Source organism: Setaria italica, chromosome V (genome assembly GCF_000263155.2).
Source record: "Setaria italica strain Yugu1 chromosome V, Setaria_italica_v2.0, whole genome shotgun sequence".
In the NCBI taxonomy this organism is placed as follows: domain Eukaryota; kingdom Viridiplantae; phylum Streptophyta; class Magnoliopsida; order Poales; family Poaceae; genus Setaria; species Setaria italica.
Genome location: NC_028454.1, coordinates 2751239 through 2768625, shown reverse-complemented (window position 1 = coordinate 2768625; position 17387 = coordinate 2751239). Strand labels below are relative to the sequence as shown.

The window sequence follows — 17387 nt, the reverse complement described above, 5'->3', positions numbered from 1 at the left end:
CGTTTCAATACATCTCTTCCAGTTGAATTTTCTGGTTTTGTCTGATTCTTTCTAGTTTTTTTTTGTGTGTATAATGACAGCATTATTATCAACTATGTGTGTGTCCCTCAAATATGAATAAACCTAACTTTCATGAAATGTGATGTCTTCTACTCATTGACCTAGAGAATGATGTTAGATGAAAAGAAGAAGTGGCTGCAATCTGGAATGTATTGGCACTCTGCTGCGTTGCATTATCAAATGATGAGTTATTCGGTAAGCATGACTGGTTTAGTTTGAAGTTCCATTATATGCATATGAAAGCAATGTTGTCCATGGTGCAATGTTCTTGTTGTTTGTCAAAATGCACTCGATCTGTATCTGAGTTAGGCACCGGACACGCATAGAAACAGCAGCACTGATGCAAGAATAGCGCACAACATAATATTAAGACTAGAATATGCTTCTTTTATACATATATAAGTTTATCTAACAGGGGCCGCTATATTGCTCCACATATGTAATATGAGATTAACTGACATTATGCACATGTACATAACTTAAACAACCTATAATTCTCAATACTATACATTACAAACAGACCTTCTGACAAGTGATAGGGTGCATATGTAACGTTCTTAAACAATCGCTCAAAACCCAGCTAGAAAGTTGTATTACCATCAAGTGCCTGTATTGTGCTATATTCTCTGACATATGTTACTGCTTTGTATCCGCAACCCCTTCATGTCCTGCTAGAATCATGTATTTGTCCTTGCGAGTTAGTTTAGTGGGTTCAAACCGAAGTACCCTACCAATCTCACTCTGCACCATGTTTGCCACCTCATAGCTCTCACATCTCCTGCCATTGATCACCCCATGTGTTGGCATCCTGTCCATGAACTCGACAACGTACGCCGGGTGCGGGTTCATGAAGTAGTAGAAGTGGTCCATGTACTTGGACCTGCCTGTAGACGTGCCGTAGAACATATTGGACCAGTTCACCAGTGCCACTGGGTAGACCTCATCGACGAGCTCGACGAAAAGTGGGCTGAATCGGAGCAGGTATGGCTCCCTGCACGTAGTGCCCTCAGGGCAAATCACCAAGTCCCCCTTCTGCAGCAAGTACTCCATCCTCCTTTGATCCTCATCTCGGTTTCGGGTCAGCCGGATGGTTTTGATTGGTGACAGGAGCTCGGTGACACGGCTGAGACTGTATGTCACTGCTGATACCTTCTTGTTCAGCATCACTGAGATGTAAACTGGGTCAAGGAGTGTGCGGTGGTTGCATACGTACAGATGACCCTGCGGATTGGGCTGGGCATATGCTCCATGGTTTGTGTTACCAGTGGCAGAGATTGGGGAGTTGATGACGCGGGTTGTAATTCCGGACGCACTCCCAATTGGGAGGGAGATAGAATATGGAAGGATCACAAAGATGAGTGTTCGGAGCACTGTGAGGGGAACAGCAAGCGGGAGCCACATGAACATGGTGAGGGTGGCTTGAGGAGTAGGCCTGAAAGCTAGCCTGCCATCATGGAAGATCAAGGGCCTTGGGTACTGGTCTCTTGGCAAGGTTGACCATTGTTTCTTTTGTTCTGGGGTTACCAAGTAAACCTCCTGCAAATGAGAAGTAACACTTGATTAGCACTCGTGCTCCCATCGCAATGGTATGCTGAGTTTTATGAATCTGTAATGGTTCGTGACTGAAGTAGAATGCAACATGGCTTCAAGGTCAAAGAACTTCCTATTAATAAAGTTAAATTTGGAGATAAAATTCTTAACTACTCCAAAGATTTGAACTTAATATCATCACTTAACTGTATCCAGTAGGAAAACTATTTTAAATTTTAAAGCATCCATGGTTACTTAATAATGTTTCTGCAAAAAGCAGCAGCCATTTCACACTTATAACATATTAATTAGTGAGTATTATAATTTAAATCATACCTCCTGAATTTGAACCCTTTTTTTATCCTTCTCTAGGAACCAGTTATTTCTAATACATAGTTATAATCAAATATTCTGTGGCATGAAGAATATATAGCTAATGATATATATCTATATATATATCTATCTATATATATATATATATATATATTTTTCCTTCGGCGCAAAAGGTCATTTCAAAGTTAATTGCGCTAGTGGTTGTTGGGATCTAGTTACTGTTTGGTTAAACTGATTAATCAAACAAATAGTATATATGTGTAGATCTTGTGTTCTTTTTGGTCCAGGTGATCTCAGAGCGAGAAAGAACTGCATTATGGCCATTACCTATATTGTCGTGATTAATTGTCCTTTAAATAAAGGCAAACTAATTGCAAAGCTAATGAACCTAAAGAGACATGAGTACACCACTGTATTGTCTAGTCATTTCAGTTCAGATATGGACATGCATGCATAGATGTCGCCCCTTCGCACTATCACAAAGGTATTGTATCTGATACCTTTTCTTCTCAAACACGCTTGTATCTGATACTAGATGCATGATCTGTGCATTTATACTAGTTAATTAGATCTTACCATTAGGAATACATGTGTTTCTGCCTTCAACAACCACCAGTGGTACAAAAATGCTTATCTAACTTGTGCAAGTAAGATGTCACGTATATGATGGGGGAAAGTGTAACTGCACTGAATTAAGAAGCACTAAAATTATGCATGTCTTGTGGTCCTGTTTTACACCTGTTCAAAAGTGATACTTAAGAAAAATAGTACTACACTTACAGAATGTGGCTTTGAGCTCATAAAATATGAACTACGTTTGGTTCAGTTATATTATTCTAGTGCATGACTGATTGTCCTAGTGGTTAGGTTTCCAATTCCATGTATACATTCAAATGTAACTTGATTATAATGTGTACAATGTCGCATGGATAATATGTTACATACGAGCATACATACTAAGAGTTAGCTAGAATATTTTTACTGATATCAAGCTATGCTTGACATAATGATCAATCTACATATCCTTTACCTATCCTCTTTCTTTTGTGGATGCATATAAAAATAACTAGATCCATATGCACATGCAATGGTGATTAGTACCAGACAATTGAACACGTTATCAGATGGAAAATAAGCAACAGTCACACTGAAGTTAGTTGGCTCAGAAAATTACAATAAAACCCATCAGATTGAACAATAAAAATAGGGACAAATAAAGAGAGGAGAATGGCATGGATGCAGTATGGAAAACATAGACAAATAATCATGTCATGCACAGCATCTAACCTTGCAGCAAGTGAAGAGCTGGTGATGATTATGGTAAAAATAGCTTGAGCTGCTTCCAAAACCTACCATCTCTGTTCCTTCAAGCTTATCCAGGCTTAGTCTTCTCTCATCCTCCATTTCCAACAGACCAACATAACGCCCTCTCACAATCTTCACCTCCCTTCCCACCACCATCTCCAGGCCTATGTACTCCTTCAGGAAATCCTCCACCATAACCCTAGGGATCATCCTACTCAATCCTACCACCCTCTTGAACCCTCTCACCACCTCAAACCCTTCCCTCCCTATATCCTCTAGAAAATGCTTTGGCAATGTCGCCCGAACGACCCTTCTCACCTTCTCCTCTCTTAACCCCAAGAAGCATAACATGACCATGACCCTTGATTGTACTTCTTGTGTCAAGAAAGAGAGAAGAGGGTAGAGGCATAATAGGACTAGACCTCTAAGGAAACTACCTGCATCTATGGCAACAACGATGAAATAAGGGAGGAGACATTGAGACCTTAGTAGTCCTCCTTCAATATCTAGGATTAGAACTTGGTTTTGAAGCTGATCATCATCTTGGGAGGCTAGTGGGCACCCCTCGATGATCTCAGGATAGGTAGGTATCCCGCTCGTGTTTCGACGATGATGGTGCTGGCCTGGTGGATTCCCAAGTCTCCGACGAACAAAATGGTAGAAGGTGAAAACAGATTTGGAGAATGGCTTGGACGCCATATATGTGTGCACTTGGACGCCCAAGGAGTACTTTGTGCTATGGTAGTTCAATCTAGTTCGGTACAAGCCTTAGGTTGCAATGTGCAACTCTAATAGACTCTCCTAGTCTCCTGTATATATACGCAGCTAAAGTCTATAGCTAGGTGAAAAGGTCATATATAATTGTTACAAGAAAATGCAGTTGTGGTGCCAAAGTAGCTCACAAGTTTGACTTGTCCGACTAGTTTGACATGATACTCTTAGCTCTGTTTCTAGCACTCCGTAAAAAAATTAAACAGGGTTGCTTAAGCCTCACGGAGCAGTTAAGGACACTGATTTGTTAAGGATGGTAAACATAAACATTATCTGAGTTTACTAAATGCAATGCCTAGGATAAGAGAGAGTGACAAGCAGTTGACAATAATTTGTACTTGCCAACTAACAGAACTTCGACCTATTTTGAGGAAATTTTTTCTTATAACTCATTCAATTACTCATAGAGTCATAGTGTTAAACCAGTATTGACTTTGGATGGACCGGACTATTTTTTAATCTTTTGATTTTATTCTGAATATCTGTATACAGAAGCTACTCCAAAGTTGTGTTCTAGCCAAACTCTCTTTACTTGGAAGAAGTAGAAATAACAATAATTCTTTTTTTAAAATAATGGGAAATACCAATACTTCAACCATGACAGTGAGAAATGCGTGTTTTCATCCTGGTAATAGTTTAGGAGAGGCGGTACGAAATAAAATGGTATATGTTTTGCAAAGGTCTCCCGTTCTTTGTTCAACCCTGGAAGAAACCTAGCTGAGGATGACGTCTCACCTAAAAGCCAAAGGATCGAGGTACGCATATGTGCGTTGTCGATATGATATTACCTTGCCGCTTGCTTCTTGCATAGGTGTCCTGCAAAGTTAAATTTGATATTCGCAGAGTTAAAAGTTTAATTTTGTACGTTTTTAATATTGCAGAGATCTTTTAGGGAACCCCTTTTTTTGGAAGCGAGGTAAGAGCACTGCTAATTTCTTTAAGAGAGGAAAAGTTCATAAAGTCTTTTAACTATATTTGGGCTTATTAGAAAACTGGACCACCAAGTGACCCGACAAGAACGATGACAGGCTAAGCATCAGGCAACTTCTAATCTGGCAGACACCAACCATCATTTCTTTAACATTCAGCTTACTGATTGGTGATGATCCTCCTGGATGAGAAAAGCAACCCGTTGATGATCAAGCTCCTGGCGATGAAAACTCTAACGATCTCTCTCTTCCAAAACGTTCCAGCAGCAGGGGTGTGTGTATTAAAACTTAACTTAAATCCTGGCGCTTTTCCTTGGAACATACCTCAAGGCTGTACCCCAAATTCCCAATTCCCACCATGTGAGTATCCTGTTAGTTGAGTCCTGAAGGTTTGGTACCTGCAAACGGTACCACTCATTAATCAATTGCCAAAGTTGTTTTTATATTGATACAATCCCAGCAAAGGGTGTTCTCATTTTTTTTTCTCATGGTTCCTCGTCCTGAGATTTGAAGATTGTCCAGCAAGAGTCGTACTTAAACACTAAATAGAAAAATAACTTGTTGTTTATTACAAATGATTGTGATCCAAAGGGAAACAAAATGCCAGTGGTTAAAGTGCTCCTGTTCGACCTGTACCCATGTTATTGGCCATATGATTTTAGTAATCAGTGAGCTTCCGATCTACTATTCTAAATTTGCCTGGGGAAGCCAATCTTCCGGCATAACTTGGTTGGTCTCGGCTTAGCTGATATAATCTCCTCTCTCCATTCCAAATTACATTTCTTTTTATTTTTTCTAAATACATAGCTTTTCTATGTAAAAGATAAAAGTCAAAATAAATTATAATTTGGAACGAAGAGAGTAACTAGCAACTCTTTAGCACCTGAATCTGAAGTCTCGCCAAGAATTTACCAACCATTGCCGCCGAATTGTATCCATCTAATCTTAAAGTAGATGTATTAGAAAAGGTCAAGATTTTACGAGCGGCTTGTGTAGTCATGTTGGACTCGTGCACTCTCCATTTCTTGAGATCCGCTCCCCTGGCAACAAACCAGCTCCGAGCCATCCTCATTCGAATTTGCGAGCCGACACCTCGAGTGGGCTTTTTTTTTTGAGTACCCAAGCTGTAGATTTTGAGTACATATTTCATTTAGAACGCGTGAGCATGGAGTGGAGTCTCATGAAGATATTCATGCATGATAGGATACATGGATGCCTTTTTTTCTAGTGAACTGAATCATCTTATTCTTGCTTTCATAAATGAGTAAGTGACGATCTTACACATTAACTGTGGGATGTAAGACATGATCAAACATTTTCTAGTCCGGAAAATCATGTGCACCATCTTCTTTTCCGCCTAACAACCAAAGCATAACTATGCATAAAAACCCTTGATAATGATGCATAACACCTATCAGAATCGCGAAATTATGTAAGCTAGAGTCCTCGCTACTGTTTGAATTTAATCACGCATGTTACCAAAATAGGAAAAATCGTTAGTAATTAGTGACCCTTCCATGGGCAATATATATTGGATGTGCAGAACGCATGAGTATGGCGTGGAGTCTCACGAAGAAAATGCATGCATGATGTGGATACATGGATGCTAGTGAACTGAACCATCTTATTCTTGCTTTATGAATACTCCATCCGTTCTTAATATATGACGCCGTTGACTTTTTACTCCAACTTTGACCACCAATATCTATTAAACGAGTTAGTTAACTAAAGTAAAATGTGTATCATTATGTCTATTATCAAATGTACTTTAGATTTAACTTGTAGGTTTATCTATTTCCAAAAATATTTGTAGAAAAGACGAACAGTCAAACAAATGAAAAAAGCCAACCGCGTCATGTATTTAAGAACGGAGGGAGTAAGCGATCATAAGCTGCGGGATGTAACATGTAAGACACATTTCAATCATATCCTAGTTCGGAAAATCATGTGCACCATCTTTTTTTTCCACCTAACAGTAACAGTATACCAAAGCATAACTGCATAAGAACCCTGATAATGGTGCATAACGGCTACCAGAATTGCGAATTGTGTAAGCTAGACCTCTCGCTATCGTTGGGATTTAATCATGCATGTTACCAAAACAGGAAAAAATCATTATTAATTAGTTTTTTTATCTGGGTGAGGTGACTTTTCCATGGGCAACACACACACGATTTTGGTTAGGATGAGTAATCATTATTGACAGAAATCTGGCACATGAAAAAATATGGAAAAACTTACCTAATTGCAGGAACGAAGCATATCATGCAATGGGTGTTGATATAAATCGCGAGTGCGCCAACTTGGGCCGAACCGCAGGAGAATGCCCTTTTGTCAGCATTCGTTTTGGATGAATTTGGCAAATTTGCAGCCAAAGCACGAGGTGAATGGTCCTGATTTGTCAGCAAATTAGAGTGATCAAATTTGGTACAAAGAGACGCAAGACAAGTAGTTGCTCGGAGCAAAGGTGCAACTGTGCGAGACGTGCCACTAAACAATATTGATGATGTGCAGAGCCGCCATGGAAGGCTACATTCCGGTGGCTATCAAATTGGGGGTAACGTGGCATGATGAGGATTGCACTTTTTTTTTATTAGAGATAGTAATTATAGTTGGTGGGGATGACGTTATAGGAGATACACATGGGTGGCCATATCTTAAGGGAAGGTAATGATCTAATGGATTAAAAATTTGAGGTTATAGTATTGTGGTTAGAGAGATTTAAGAGTTAATGATTCTAGTATGTTGATACTCCCACCGTCCCAATTACTATTTACTTTATTTTATCCTAACCAAACTCATCTAACTCTATCTAAATTATACTCCCTCTGTTCTCTTTTGATAGGCATGTCTCCAAAATTCAGATTTTCACAAATAATATTTTTATTTGCCAACAATGTGGATTGAGGCAATAAATTGCATCAACAACGATGAGTCATCACAGCAACCATTGAAGGACTAATGAAAAAAAAGCTTATTTGCATTAATTAGATGATAAGTAGAGTTCTTTTTTTTCTTGGTCATTGTGTCAAGGTGAAATATTCCTATCAAAAGAGAATGGAGGGAGTAGAAAACTAAATGTATTTGTTACAAAAATGTATTCTAAGTGGACCCAATAAAACTAATATAGTAAACTTGGATAACGTTAGATAAATTCAAAGTGTATAGTAATTTGAGATGGAGGGCTCATTTGCAGGAGCACCGAGCGCGCATCCCACTCTGATATTCGAAGGCCCAATTTGGAGTCCGTGTTGGAAGGCCCAAAAGGCCAGAGCCCAAGTCGCTTGGACCAATCCAACATCGATCGAGAGAGCACCTTCTCCTTCGTCCTCCCAGAAACAGCGTTCCGGCGCCGCCGCCGCCGCCGCCCCGTGCGTCTCCCCATTCCATTCCCACCGATCTCCCCCTCTATCCCCATCCCATGGCTCTCGCGTTCGCATCTCACGCGCGCCGCCTCCTCCTCTCCGGCGCTGGAGCTCCGGCGAGATCGTTCCACGCACAGCCCTACCAAGGTACGCCCTCTCCTTCTCCGGCTCCTTAATCTCGTGGCGCTGCTTTCTGGTGACTGGAGCTGGATCCTTGCGGGACGCAGCCAAGGTTGGCGTGGTGGAGTTCCTGAACGGTGTGGGGAAGGGGGTGGAGACGCACGCAGCGAAGCTGGAGGAGGCCGTGGGCGGCGACCTCCAGAGGCTCCTCGAGGCCCGCACGCTAAGGCTCAAGAAGCTCGGCATCCCCTGCAAGCATGTAAGTCGCTAATATGTCTTCGTCGTGTTAGTCCGTGGTTTTTTAGCATTTCGTCATGGGGTCATAGGCATTTGGTCGGATTTTGTTGTATAATGCTATATGATGTTTCAGTAGAAACCTTAGATTGTTGCATCCACACTTAATTTTGTAGATTGCTGTCAAATATCAGTGTGGATAGTTACTGCAATGTTTTCTGATTGAGATGGGAAGCACTTTACTCCATATAACTAGGTTGGCAAAAGTGCGAGGTAACTTTCATGTTTAGAGGTGAACTTGCCATGCTTTCAGGATATTGGCTAGGGTTAGTTTCTATTGATTTATTTTGTTCCAATGGTGTGCCTCCTCGGTTGTATTATTCTATATCCAGCGAGTGACCATGGAAAATGAAAAACTCCAACGTTGCTCCAGGTCTTGTGAAAAGAAGCATGAGAGCGGGTTTTTTTTTATCATTTGTAGTGCGAACTAGTAAAAGATAGTCTGTGCTTTGGGTGCAGCTTACGCTTTGAAATTTTGACAATCCATGAAGAATACAATATTAAAAATGGATCTCTCGACATTATTTAGAACTTGTAGTGAATACTCAACGGTGACTGCAAATCTGATAAGTTGCGATTTCTTATTACTGAGAGCAGGGTTTTTTTGGTTGAAGTTCTCCACTTAGTTTTTAGTTAATATTTTCTGAATGATGTGATATCTTGAGAGCACTGGACCCAAAATTTGTATTCAAGAATGTTGTAAGGAATATATGAATGCCAGCAATGTGCTTTGTTGTTGCACTGTCACTTTGAGACGAACGATGGTTTTATGGACTTCCATTCCCATGACAAATCTGGGCTTGCATAATGTTATTTTTGAAGCACTCGAAAGTCAACAATTTTCATGGTCTGGGAAATTTCCTTGCATTTTGTTTGAGGCAATAGGAACTTAAACTAGAATTTCAAAGCCACATCAAGGCATCAGCAATGTTGCTAGTATTGAAGAAGTGAGTTCCAAACCAGGCTGAAGACATTTTGTTGCTCTCATCTTTAAGTGGAAGGAAATCAGCTGAGTGCTTTTACTGAATTAAATTCTTGAATACTGAAATATGTGGGTTGTTCCTTGGGTTGATTAGGCTGTTTCCAGTGAAATGGTCTACCTTTACTTGAAAAGAATGGAAATGCACTACTTTATAAGTTAATGAGATTTTGCACCTCCTAATTTACATTACTGATCTTCTTTAGATGTTCAGTTCCGAATACTGTTGAGTTCTGAGTAGTATCATCTACAACTGTATCTTTACCTACTGAAAATTTTTGGTTTAGTACACATATTGAGTTTTAGTTCTAGCCATGCTAATTGTGGGTTTTATTCGGCTGGGATAGTATTTAGAGAAAACAATGTTTGGGCTCCTCTCTACTGGTTTTTCATACATATAGTTTTCTTATTTGTGAAAACCAGGTAGAAGTTGGTTTCCATGGAGAACCCATTGTTTGAGTGCTGCAAAAATCGTCTTTTAATGTCCAAGTTTGTCCTATCTATATATTTAATTAAACTATGATTTTGGCAACTAGGCTGTAAATCAAGCTAACCAAATCTTGCTTTACTTGGACCTGATATTGAAACAAAATCCGGTCAACCTCTTGCTAACTGCTTACTTCATTTACTGTGGGTACATGTGAGGTCTTGATTATGAATAATCTTTTCTTGATCGGATAGTGTTCAGCTGTTTAATCGGTATTATTATTATTATTGCTAATCCAAATTGTTAATCTATTATATATCTGATTTCAACCCTATAATGCAGAGGAAGTTGATCTTGAGTTTTGCTCACAAGTATCGTCTTGGTCTCTGGAAGCCCCGGGCAGAACCAAGGAAAGTAGAATGAAGTAGGCTTGTTCTTGAAATGCTCAAAACAATCTGCTGTTGTTGGCTCCAAGCATGTTTGAGACATTGAATAGTTGCTTTGTACTTTGGAAGCTGCAATCTTTGTTCTCTCTCCATGCTCATTTGTAACCATTCGCTCCTTTTTGTAACAACAAACATTACCAATAACACGCACAGTCCCCGGTAGTGGTTTATCACTTCATTTGTTACTTAGGCCTTTTTACCAACAACATTGCTGTTTTGTCTGTGCACTCTAAAGAAATTGATTAGGTTCAAGTTGGATGAGACAATTCAGTCACTATTCTGTTTCTGAAACCAAACACCGAAATTCCCCATCATATTGCGGCAGCAGATGCAGAAAGAGACGTCACTGATCACTCGACTTGTCTCATCATCCTGTATGTGCCACTACGGTGTTCTTTCAAGTTGCAAATGCGCATCACTTGTTTGGGACGCGATAAACTCAGACTTTTAACTTCAAGTGGTTCGCAGAGCAGTCAGCATCCAGTGACACAGTCCATTCAAAAAAAGTCGGAGCATACCGCAGTTCATTATTGTAGTGTGTAAATTATCTGACAGACGGCTATAAAAACAAAGACGTGCACGTTTCATGTCATGATGCATCACAATATTTTGTTTTATTTTTCCTACAAGCAATCACAAAGTTTTTCTAGTAATTGACTCTTCACCTCTCCTGCCAGATTCGTTTAAAAAAAAATAACACAATACTACTTCACAACTAGATCCTCAAAGCATCCATGTGGCTCCTCCGTCCATCGAGCTTCGCCGCGAAGAAGCTCTTCATGAAGTCCATGTACTCCATGGATTTGTACCGTGCCCCGCCGCTGTCTTTCTTCACCAGCTCCGGCAGTGGGCCGATCGTCGTGTCGGGGCACGGCTGATGGAACACCGCCGCCGAGATGCGGTCTTTGTCAGGGTGGACCACGGCCCTGTGCTCAATGCTTCTGTATCTCCCATTGCTTAGAATCTGCCCATGACAGACTAGTTGATTAGCCAAACTGCACAAGGCAAATGCAATATGGAGCAGTAAACTGGTAGATCAAGTGTTCAGTTCACAACGTCCAGTAAAAGCATATGTTAATTGCTACCATGTACTCCATAAACTAATATAAAAACGAAATGATTTAGTGCTAATTACCTCCAGTATGTCGCCGACGGTGACGACGAAAGCGCCGGGCAGAGGGTCAACGGCGAGCCACCTGCCGTCCTTCCTGATCTGCAGGCCCTGCACATCGTTGACGTGGAGCAGCAGCGCCAGGCCAGTGGCGTCGGTGTGCGGCGACAGCCCGAGCACGTCGCTGGCCTGCCGGCACGGCGGGTAGTAGGTCGTCCTCATGCTCTGCGGCAGCCCCCGGAACGCCTCCGAGAGGCGCTCCGGCGCCACGCCCAGGTCCGCGGCCATGGACCGCAGCAAGGACGCCGCCACCCTCGCCGTCTCCGCCGCGTACCTGTCGACGGAGCCCGTGAAGGACGGCGGCCGGGCGGGCCAGAACCTCGGGTCCCGCTCCTCCCTGGGGCTGATCATGAGGTAGATCATGTCCGCCCAGTCCAGCTTCTGCGTCTCGGAGAAGACGAACGCCTGGCCGTACCCCTCGAGGCCGCCCGGAACCTGCGCGTGCGCCTTCTTGGCTTCCAGCGGGAGGTTGAAGAACTCGGTGATGTCCCTCTTCACGTCCTGGAGCACCTCGTCCGGCACACCGTGGTTGACGAGCTGCAGGCAGTGCGTTCTGTGAGAGACACCATAACGAAAGCAAGTTGAATCTGTTTGGAAACGTAGGATTTTCTTAGATTTTCCACACAAAATAACTACAGTCACTACAAACAAGAAAGGATATTGCCCGTGTTCCAAATTACACGTAGAAAACCTGAAAGAAACCCCAGTGCTGACAGGCATCTCCGAGGTTCGCGAGCTCCTCTTCCGAGGACCGTGGGTCAAGCAACCTGCTGAGGTCGACGACCGGGATGGCGCGGCCGGCGACGACCTCCTCGGCGGCGGTCTCCTCCTTCCTGACGTACCGGTCAGGCACCCGCTCGCCTGATCCGTTCCAAGTCTGGGCGAGTTCCTGCACGTTGGGCACCTGCAGGGACGCTCCTGCTTTCGCATGCGCCATTGACGATCTGGTTTTTCCTCTCCTCTCTCTTTTTTTTGAACGAATGTTTTTCCTCTCCCCTCTGCACAAGAGCAGGTGGATGATAGCGGGCAGCTGAAATCTTTCACTACAGGACGTATTTTTATATTAGGAAGAAAACATAGAGTGATATTTCAGTGGCATATATGGGATTCCAAAAAATTCGGTGGTATATAATAGAAGTTTTCCAATATGATATTGGTGGCCGAAGATCAATCGCTCGTGATCGAGACATAATATCTGTTTCATAAAATAACAATCCGCAGTAGTGGCACGTACGGATAAGACTACCGGCACGTACTGCGGCTGCGAGAGAGATATTATATTCTCTTTATATAATAGAAGTTTTATTCTGATTGATGACTCTTATATTCCTTTTTTTTAAGTGAGAACTCACAATATTCTCTTGTAAAATGCCAGGGATGTTGGAAGTAAGGCTAATCCCAGTGGGAGTTTCATAGAGGTTTCATGCACATTAAATACGGTGACACATCAGCATATGTGATGACATGGCATGGTAGTTATGAAGTGAGAGAGGGAAAGAGTTTCATCAAAATGAAACTGTGTATACACTATTTTCAAGACTATGAAACCTATTGAAACTTGCATTGGGGGCTATAGAGTTTCATTTCATCTAATCATATGCAATCACATGCCTCACAATTAAATGTCATGGGCATCCTATGAAATCGTGAAATGAAACTGTGAATACTCCCTGTTTCATTCATAAGAATACACCTCATAGGATGATGTGGCATCCTTGAAAATAGTGCAATGAAACCTTGCACTGGGACTAGCCTAACAACCGTGCTTTTTTTTTAAAGAAACTAACAACCGTGAAGGGTTCAAATGAACATTTTTAATGGACAATATGCACGTCGTGACGAGGCATCGGTGCAGACTGCCGGTTGGTGCATTAGCAGCCGAGCGTGGCACTGACCCGTGATGCCAATGCTTTATACCTGTCCACAGAGACCATTTTGGCTTTTCTCTGTTAACACTTTTAGTAATTGTGAGTGGAAACTTGTTTAGTAATTGTGAGTGGAAACTTGTCTTGTGATGTTACTATAAATGTTATGGAACTTGTGTCAAAATATAACCACTGTCTTACCATGATTGATGGAAATTGAAATCTTAAGAGTATTGTCTTGTTTGTATTTATTGAAATCCGATAAATCTGTACTTGCTGGTTTGGGGTAAATATAAAGCACATGCGGTTCCCTATGACATAGGTACGTGGAAAACGAATTTTAAGAAGAACACATAGAAATCGTTATTCCCATACGTTTGACATAAGCAACCGCTAAGGTGGCTAAAGTAAGTGTCCGCCTGGGCAATCTATTTTGTGCATCAAATTTTACAAGCCTTTGGTCAGATGCTGGCCTAGGCCAAAAAGTAAAGAAAAAACGCTGTACAGATTATGCCTACTCTTAAAAAATTGGTGATCGCTCCCAAATGTTTGGCTCCTGCTAGCACCCAGCACCGCACTTCCTCCTTTATCTTTCTGAATAGTTGGTCATGTTGAAGAAATGTTCGCTGAAAAACTCTCGCGTTGCGCTCTTTCCACGGCTCCCAGCAGACCATAATTATCAAAGATCGCCATCCCTTCAGAGGATCTCCAGTCATGGAGCCTACAGCTGACCACCAGTCATCTATGGACGTGAATGCCATCCAGTCCCCTCTTGAGGGAACGTGTGCTGCATTCCAGCTGAAGATGTTGTTCCATAAGGCCAGTCTATAGTGGCATTGGGTGAAAACGAGAAGTATGTTCTCATCTTGGGTATGGCAGAGCATGCATACTTTTTTGTTCGACCATCCTCACTTGATCAGACGATCTGCCGTCCATAGCCGATCCTGAAACGCTAGCCATGAAAAGAATTTGCACTTTGGCGGTGCCCAAACACGCCAGATCAGATGCTCCATGGGCGAGATTGTCGATCCTAGGAACTGAGCCTCGTAGGCCGACGCCGTCGTGTGCTCGCCGTGTTTGGTGAATTTCCAGAAGATTGAATCCGGTGATTCAGGGATGAGTTGCACGCCTCTTAGTCGTTCCCAGAGTTGGGTGAATTTCGAAAGTTGTGTGGCTGAGTTTATGCGCACAACATCGATGTCGTGGATCCACGCATCATTGGACATCGCGTTCTGGATGGTTCTCCTTTTCTTTTTTGAGATTTTGTAGATAGTAGGCGCTATTTGCTTCGGTGCGACACCCTGTAGCCAGGCGGATTCCTAGAATTTGGCCGTTTCTCCATTGCCTATTGTGATTGTGTGGTGACGGCGGCAAATAGACAATGATCCTTTTCGTTACATGGAATTGGCATGTCGAACTATGGCTTGTCCCATTCCTTCCATTCTTGCCATAGCCAACGAAGTCGCAGGGCATGTGCAAATTTTTTCAGGTTCAGGATCCCTAGACCTCCTAACCTGGTCGGCCAGCAAGCTTTTGACGTCGTGACCTTGCATTTTCCTCCCACGATTTGGTCCATACCCGTCCAAAGGAATCTTTTGCAACGTTTGTCGATTTCCTCAAGAATCTCAGCCAGAGCGTTTAAGGCGGATATTTAGTAGATCGGTTGAGACGGCAGGACTGCCTTGACCACCTCCCTGCCGGCGTGAAAAATTTCCCCAGCCAGTTTGCTAGTCTACTGTTTGCTTTGTTGGATAATGGTTGAAAGTCTACTTTTTTCAATCTGCCAGGTGAGAGTGGCAGGCCTAGATACTTGATCGGGAACGTTGTTCTTGCAGCTGGGAATGGAGTGAGGATTGCATCTAGGTCGATTCCAGCACAGTGTATAGGTGAGATAGAACTCTTCTGCACGTTTGTGTGTAGCTCTGTTACACGTCCAAAATTGTCCAGCAACTCTTTGATATTTGAGACATCCCTTGCTTTCGGATTAAGGAAGATTACGGCATCATCGGTGTATAGTGATAGATGTAAATGCGCACATTTGCCTCGGAGCTTCATTAGTGCTTTTTTCTCAGTCGCAATGTCGAGAAGCTCCTGCAACAGGTCAATTGTGAGGACAAACAGGAGGGGTGAGAGGGGGTCACCTTGACGCAGACCTCTTCCATGTTGAATGCCATCCCCTGGAGCACCGTTCACGAGGACTTTGGAGGTGGCTGTGCTCAGAAGCGTAGATACCCAACTTCTCCACCTTGAGGGGAAACCGCAGTGACATAGGAGGTCTAGGAGGTAGTCCTAGCGGACCAAGTCAAACGCTTTCGAGATATCAAGCTTGAGGAGCGTTGGGGTTTGTGAAGTGTGAAACCGTCAGCTAGGTTGCGGACGTACATGAAGTTATCGTGAATAGCCCTCTTCTTGATGAATGCACTTTGGCTGTTGGAAATGAGTGTGTTCATGTGGGGTTGAAGACGCAGGGCCAACATTTTTGTTATGACTTTTGCTATCCCATGAATGAGACTTATAGGACGAAAATCCGATATATTATCGCCGCCCTCTTTTTTGGGGATGAGAATTATGTTGGCCGTATTGAGTATGTCGAAGAAGTTGTGCCTCTGGCCATGGAAGGCATGTATAAGGCTCATTAGCTCCCCTTTGATCGTTTCCCAGTATTTGACGAAAAAATTGATTGTGAATTCATTCGGACCAAGGGCTTTATCTTTGGGCATAAGCTTGAGGGCCCATTTAACCTCCTCCTCTGTGAAGTCGTCATCGAGGGCAGTTAGATCAATGGTCGGCTGTGGGAGGAGATTCTGGTTGAAGTCAAGATCGCGATTCAGGGGCGGGCCAAGTACATTCTCATAGTGGTTATGAGCGATGATTCAGGGGTGGGCCAAGTACATTCTCATAGTGGTTATGAGCGATGAGAGCCTTCTCCTGATGTGTGGTTGCCCATCCATTGGCTGATGAAGTTTTTTCGCCGTCTCGAATTAACCTTTAGGTGGAAGAAATGCGTGTTAGCATCTCCTAGTTTGAGGTTCATTATGCGGGAGCATTGTCTCTTGCAGAGTCGTTCTACGATTGCTAACCCAGGACGTACTTCTTTAATTTAGCACGCAGCATAAACTCATCGTCTGTCAAGGTTCTTGTTTCTTGTGCTATGTCAAGGACCGATTGTGCCATATGAAACTGCAGTTTTGCTTCTGAAAACATAGTCTTACTCCATTTTCTGAGGGCTTTCGCAGTAGCTGCCAGACAGAAATTTAGGCGATGCACCGGGTTCGTGTGAGTGTTTGGGGCTGACTATGCTTGCTGAACAACTTGAAGGAAACCAGGCATTGCAGTTCAGAAGTTCTCGAATCTAAAAGGTCTAGGTCTGGGCGGGCTCTCATGGTTAGAGAGGAGTAGTGGACAGTGATCAGAAAGAGAGGTCGACAGCGCCTGAAGGACGTGGGAAGCGAAAGTGATGCCACAGGCTTCATTACATAAAACTCTATCAAGCCGCACTAGGGTTGAGTTTCGCCTCTCGCTGCTCCATATTTTTTTAATTAAGGAAAATATCCGGTCTTGAACATTCACATGTGAACGTCGACGACCACAAGGGAACCATCCGGCCACAAAGCTAGAAAATACAAGAGTACTTAGACTCCACGCCTCAAGACGAGGAACAAAGAAAACAAGAAAGAAAGAGCCTAAGAAAGAAAGCTAGAAAGACAAAGCTTCAAACTTCTTCTATACTCTTGCTTCAACTTTGCCTTAGGCCTTGCCTTAGGGTTGGGTTTCACCTCTCGTTGCTCCATG

The 17387-nt window shown here is 42.7% G+C and overlaps 3 protein-coding genes across 4 annotated transcripts; 1 reads left to right on the top strand and 2 right to left on the bottom strand.

Annotated features, from left to right (window-relative positions):
- Nucleotides 1-453: 453 nt before the first annotated feature.
- Nucleotides 454-3988, bottom strand: LOC101770971 (probable glycerol-3-phosphate acyltransferase 3). The gene is made up of 2 exons (XM_004967527.2): nt 3211-3988; nt 454-1596 (listed from the first exon to the last, which is right to left on the bottom strand). The coding sequence occupies exons 1-2, from the start codon at nt 3925-3927 to the stop codon at nt 697-699; spliced, it is 1617 nt and encodes a 538-aa protein (XP_004967584.1). The 5' UTR covers nt 3928-3988; the 3' UTR covers nt 454-696.
- A 4230-nt stretch (nt 3989-8218) lies between these two features.
- Nucleotides 8219-10765, top strand: LOC101770560. Its single transcript, XM_004967526.3, has 3 exons — nt 8219-8440; nt 8521-8672; nt 10456-10765. The coding sequence occupies exons 1-3, from the start codon at nt 8350-8352 to the stop codon at nt 10534-10536; spliced, it is 324 nt and encodes a 107-aa protein (XP_004967583.1). The 5' UTR covers nt 8219-8349; the 3' UTR covers nt 10537-10765.
- Nucleotides 10766-11055: 290 nt separating this feature from the next.
- LOC101769896 (S-norcoclaurine synthase 1) lies at nt 11056-12780 on the bottom strand. Of its 2 annotated transcripts, none has more exons than XM_004967525.3 (3): nt 12422-12780; nt 11695-12267; nt 11056-11523 (listed from the first exon to the last, which is right to left on the bottom strand). In XM_004967525.3, the coding sequence occupies exons 1-3, from the start codon at nt 12665-12667 to the stop codon at nt 11275-11277; spliced, it is 1068 nt and encodes a 355-aa protein (XP_004967582.1). In that variant the 5' UTR covers nt 12668-12780; the 3' UTR covers nt 11056-11274. The 2 variants fall into 2 exon arrangements, with proteins under 2 accessions (XP_004967582.1, XP_004967581.2); XM_004967524.3 differs by having other exon boundaries at nt 11695-12283; nt 12422-12558.
- Nucleotides 12781-17387: the final 4607 nt, after the last annotated feature.

Bases quoted from the DNA above. Each gene is read 5' to 3' on its own strand.
- LOC101769896 (XM_004967525.3), bottom strand. From the start codon at position 12,667: ATGGCGCATGCGAAAGCAGGAGCGTCCCTGCAGGTGCCCAACGTGCAG. The intron at 12,268-12,421 runs GTTTTCTACGTG...CACTGCCTGCAG, and splicing joins AGCACTGGGGTTTCTTTCAG to CTCGTCAACCACGGTGTGCC. The intron at 11,524-11,694 runs GTAATTAGCACT...TGTCATGGGCAG, and splicing joins CCGTCGGCGACATACTGGAG to ATTCTAAGCAATGGGAGATA.
- LOC101770560 (XM_004967526.3), top strand. From the start codon at position 8,350: ATGGCTCTCGCGTTCGCATCTCACGCGCGCCGCCTCCTCCTCTCCGGC. The intron at 8,441-8,520 runs GTACGCCCTCTC...TGCGGGACGCAG, and splicing joins CCACGCACAGCCCTACCAAG to CCAAGGTTGGCGTGGTGGAG. The intron at 8,673-10,455 runs GTAAGTCGCTAA...CCTATAATGCAG, and splicing joins TCGGCATCCCCTGCAAGCAT to AGGAAGTTGATCTTGAGTTT.
- LOC101770971 (XM_004967527.2), bottom strand. From the start codon at position 3,927: ATGGCGTCCAAGCCATTCTCCAAATCTGTTTTCACCTTCTACCATTTT. The intron at 1,597-3,210 runs GTTAGATGCTGT...TCTCATTTGCAG, and splicing joins AGCTCTTCACTTGCTGCAAG to GAGGTTTACTTGGTAACCCC.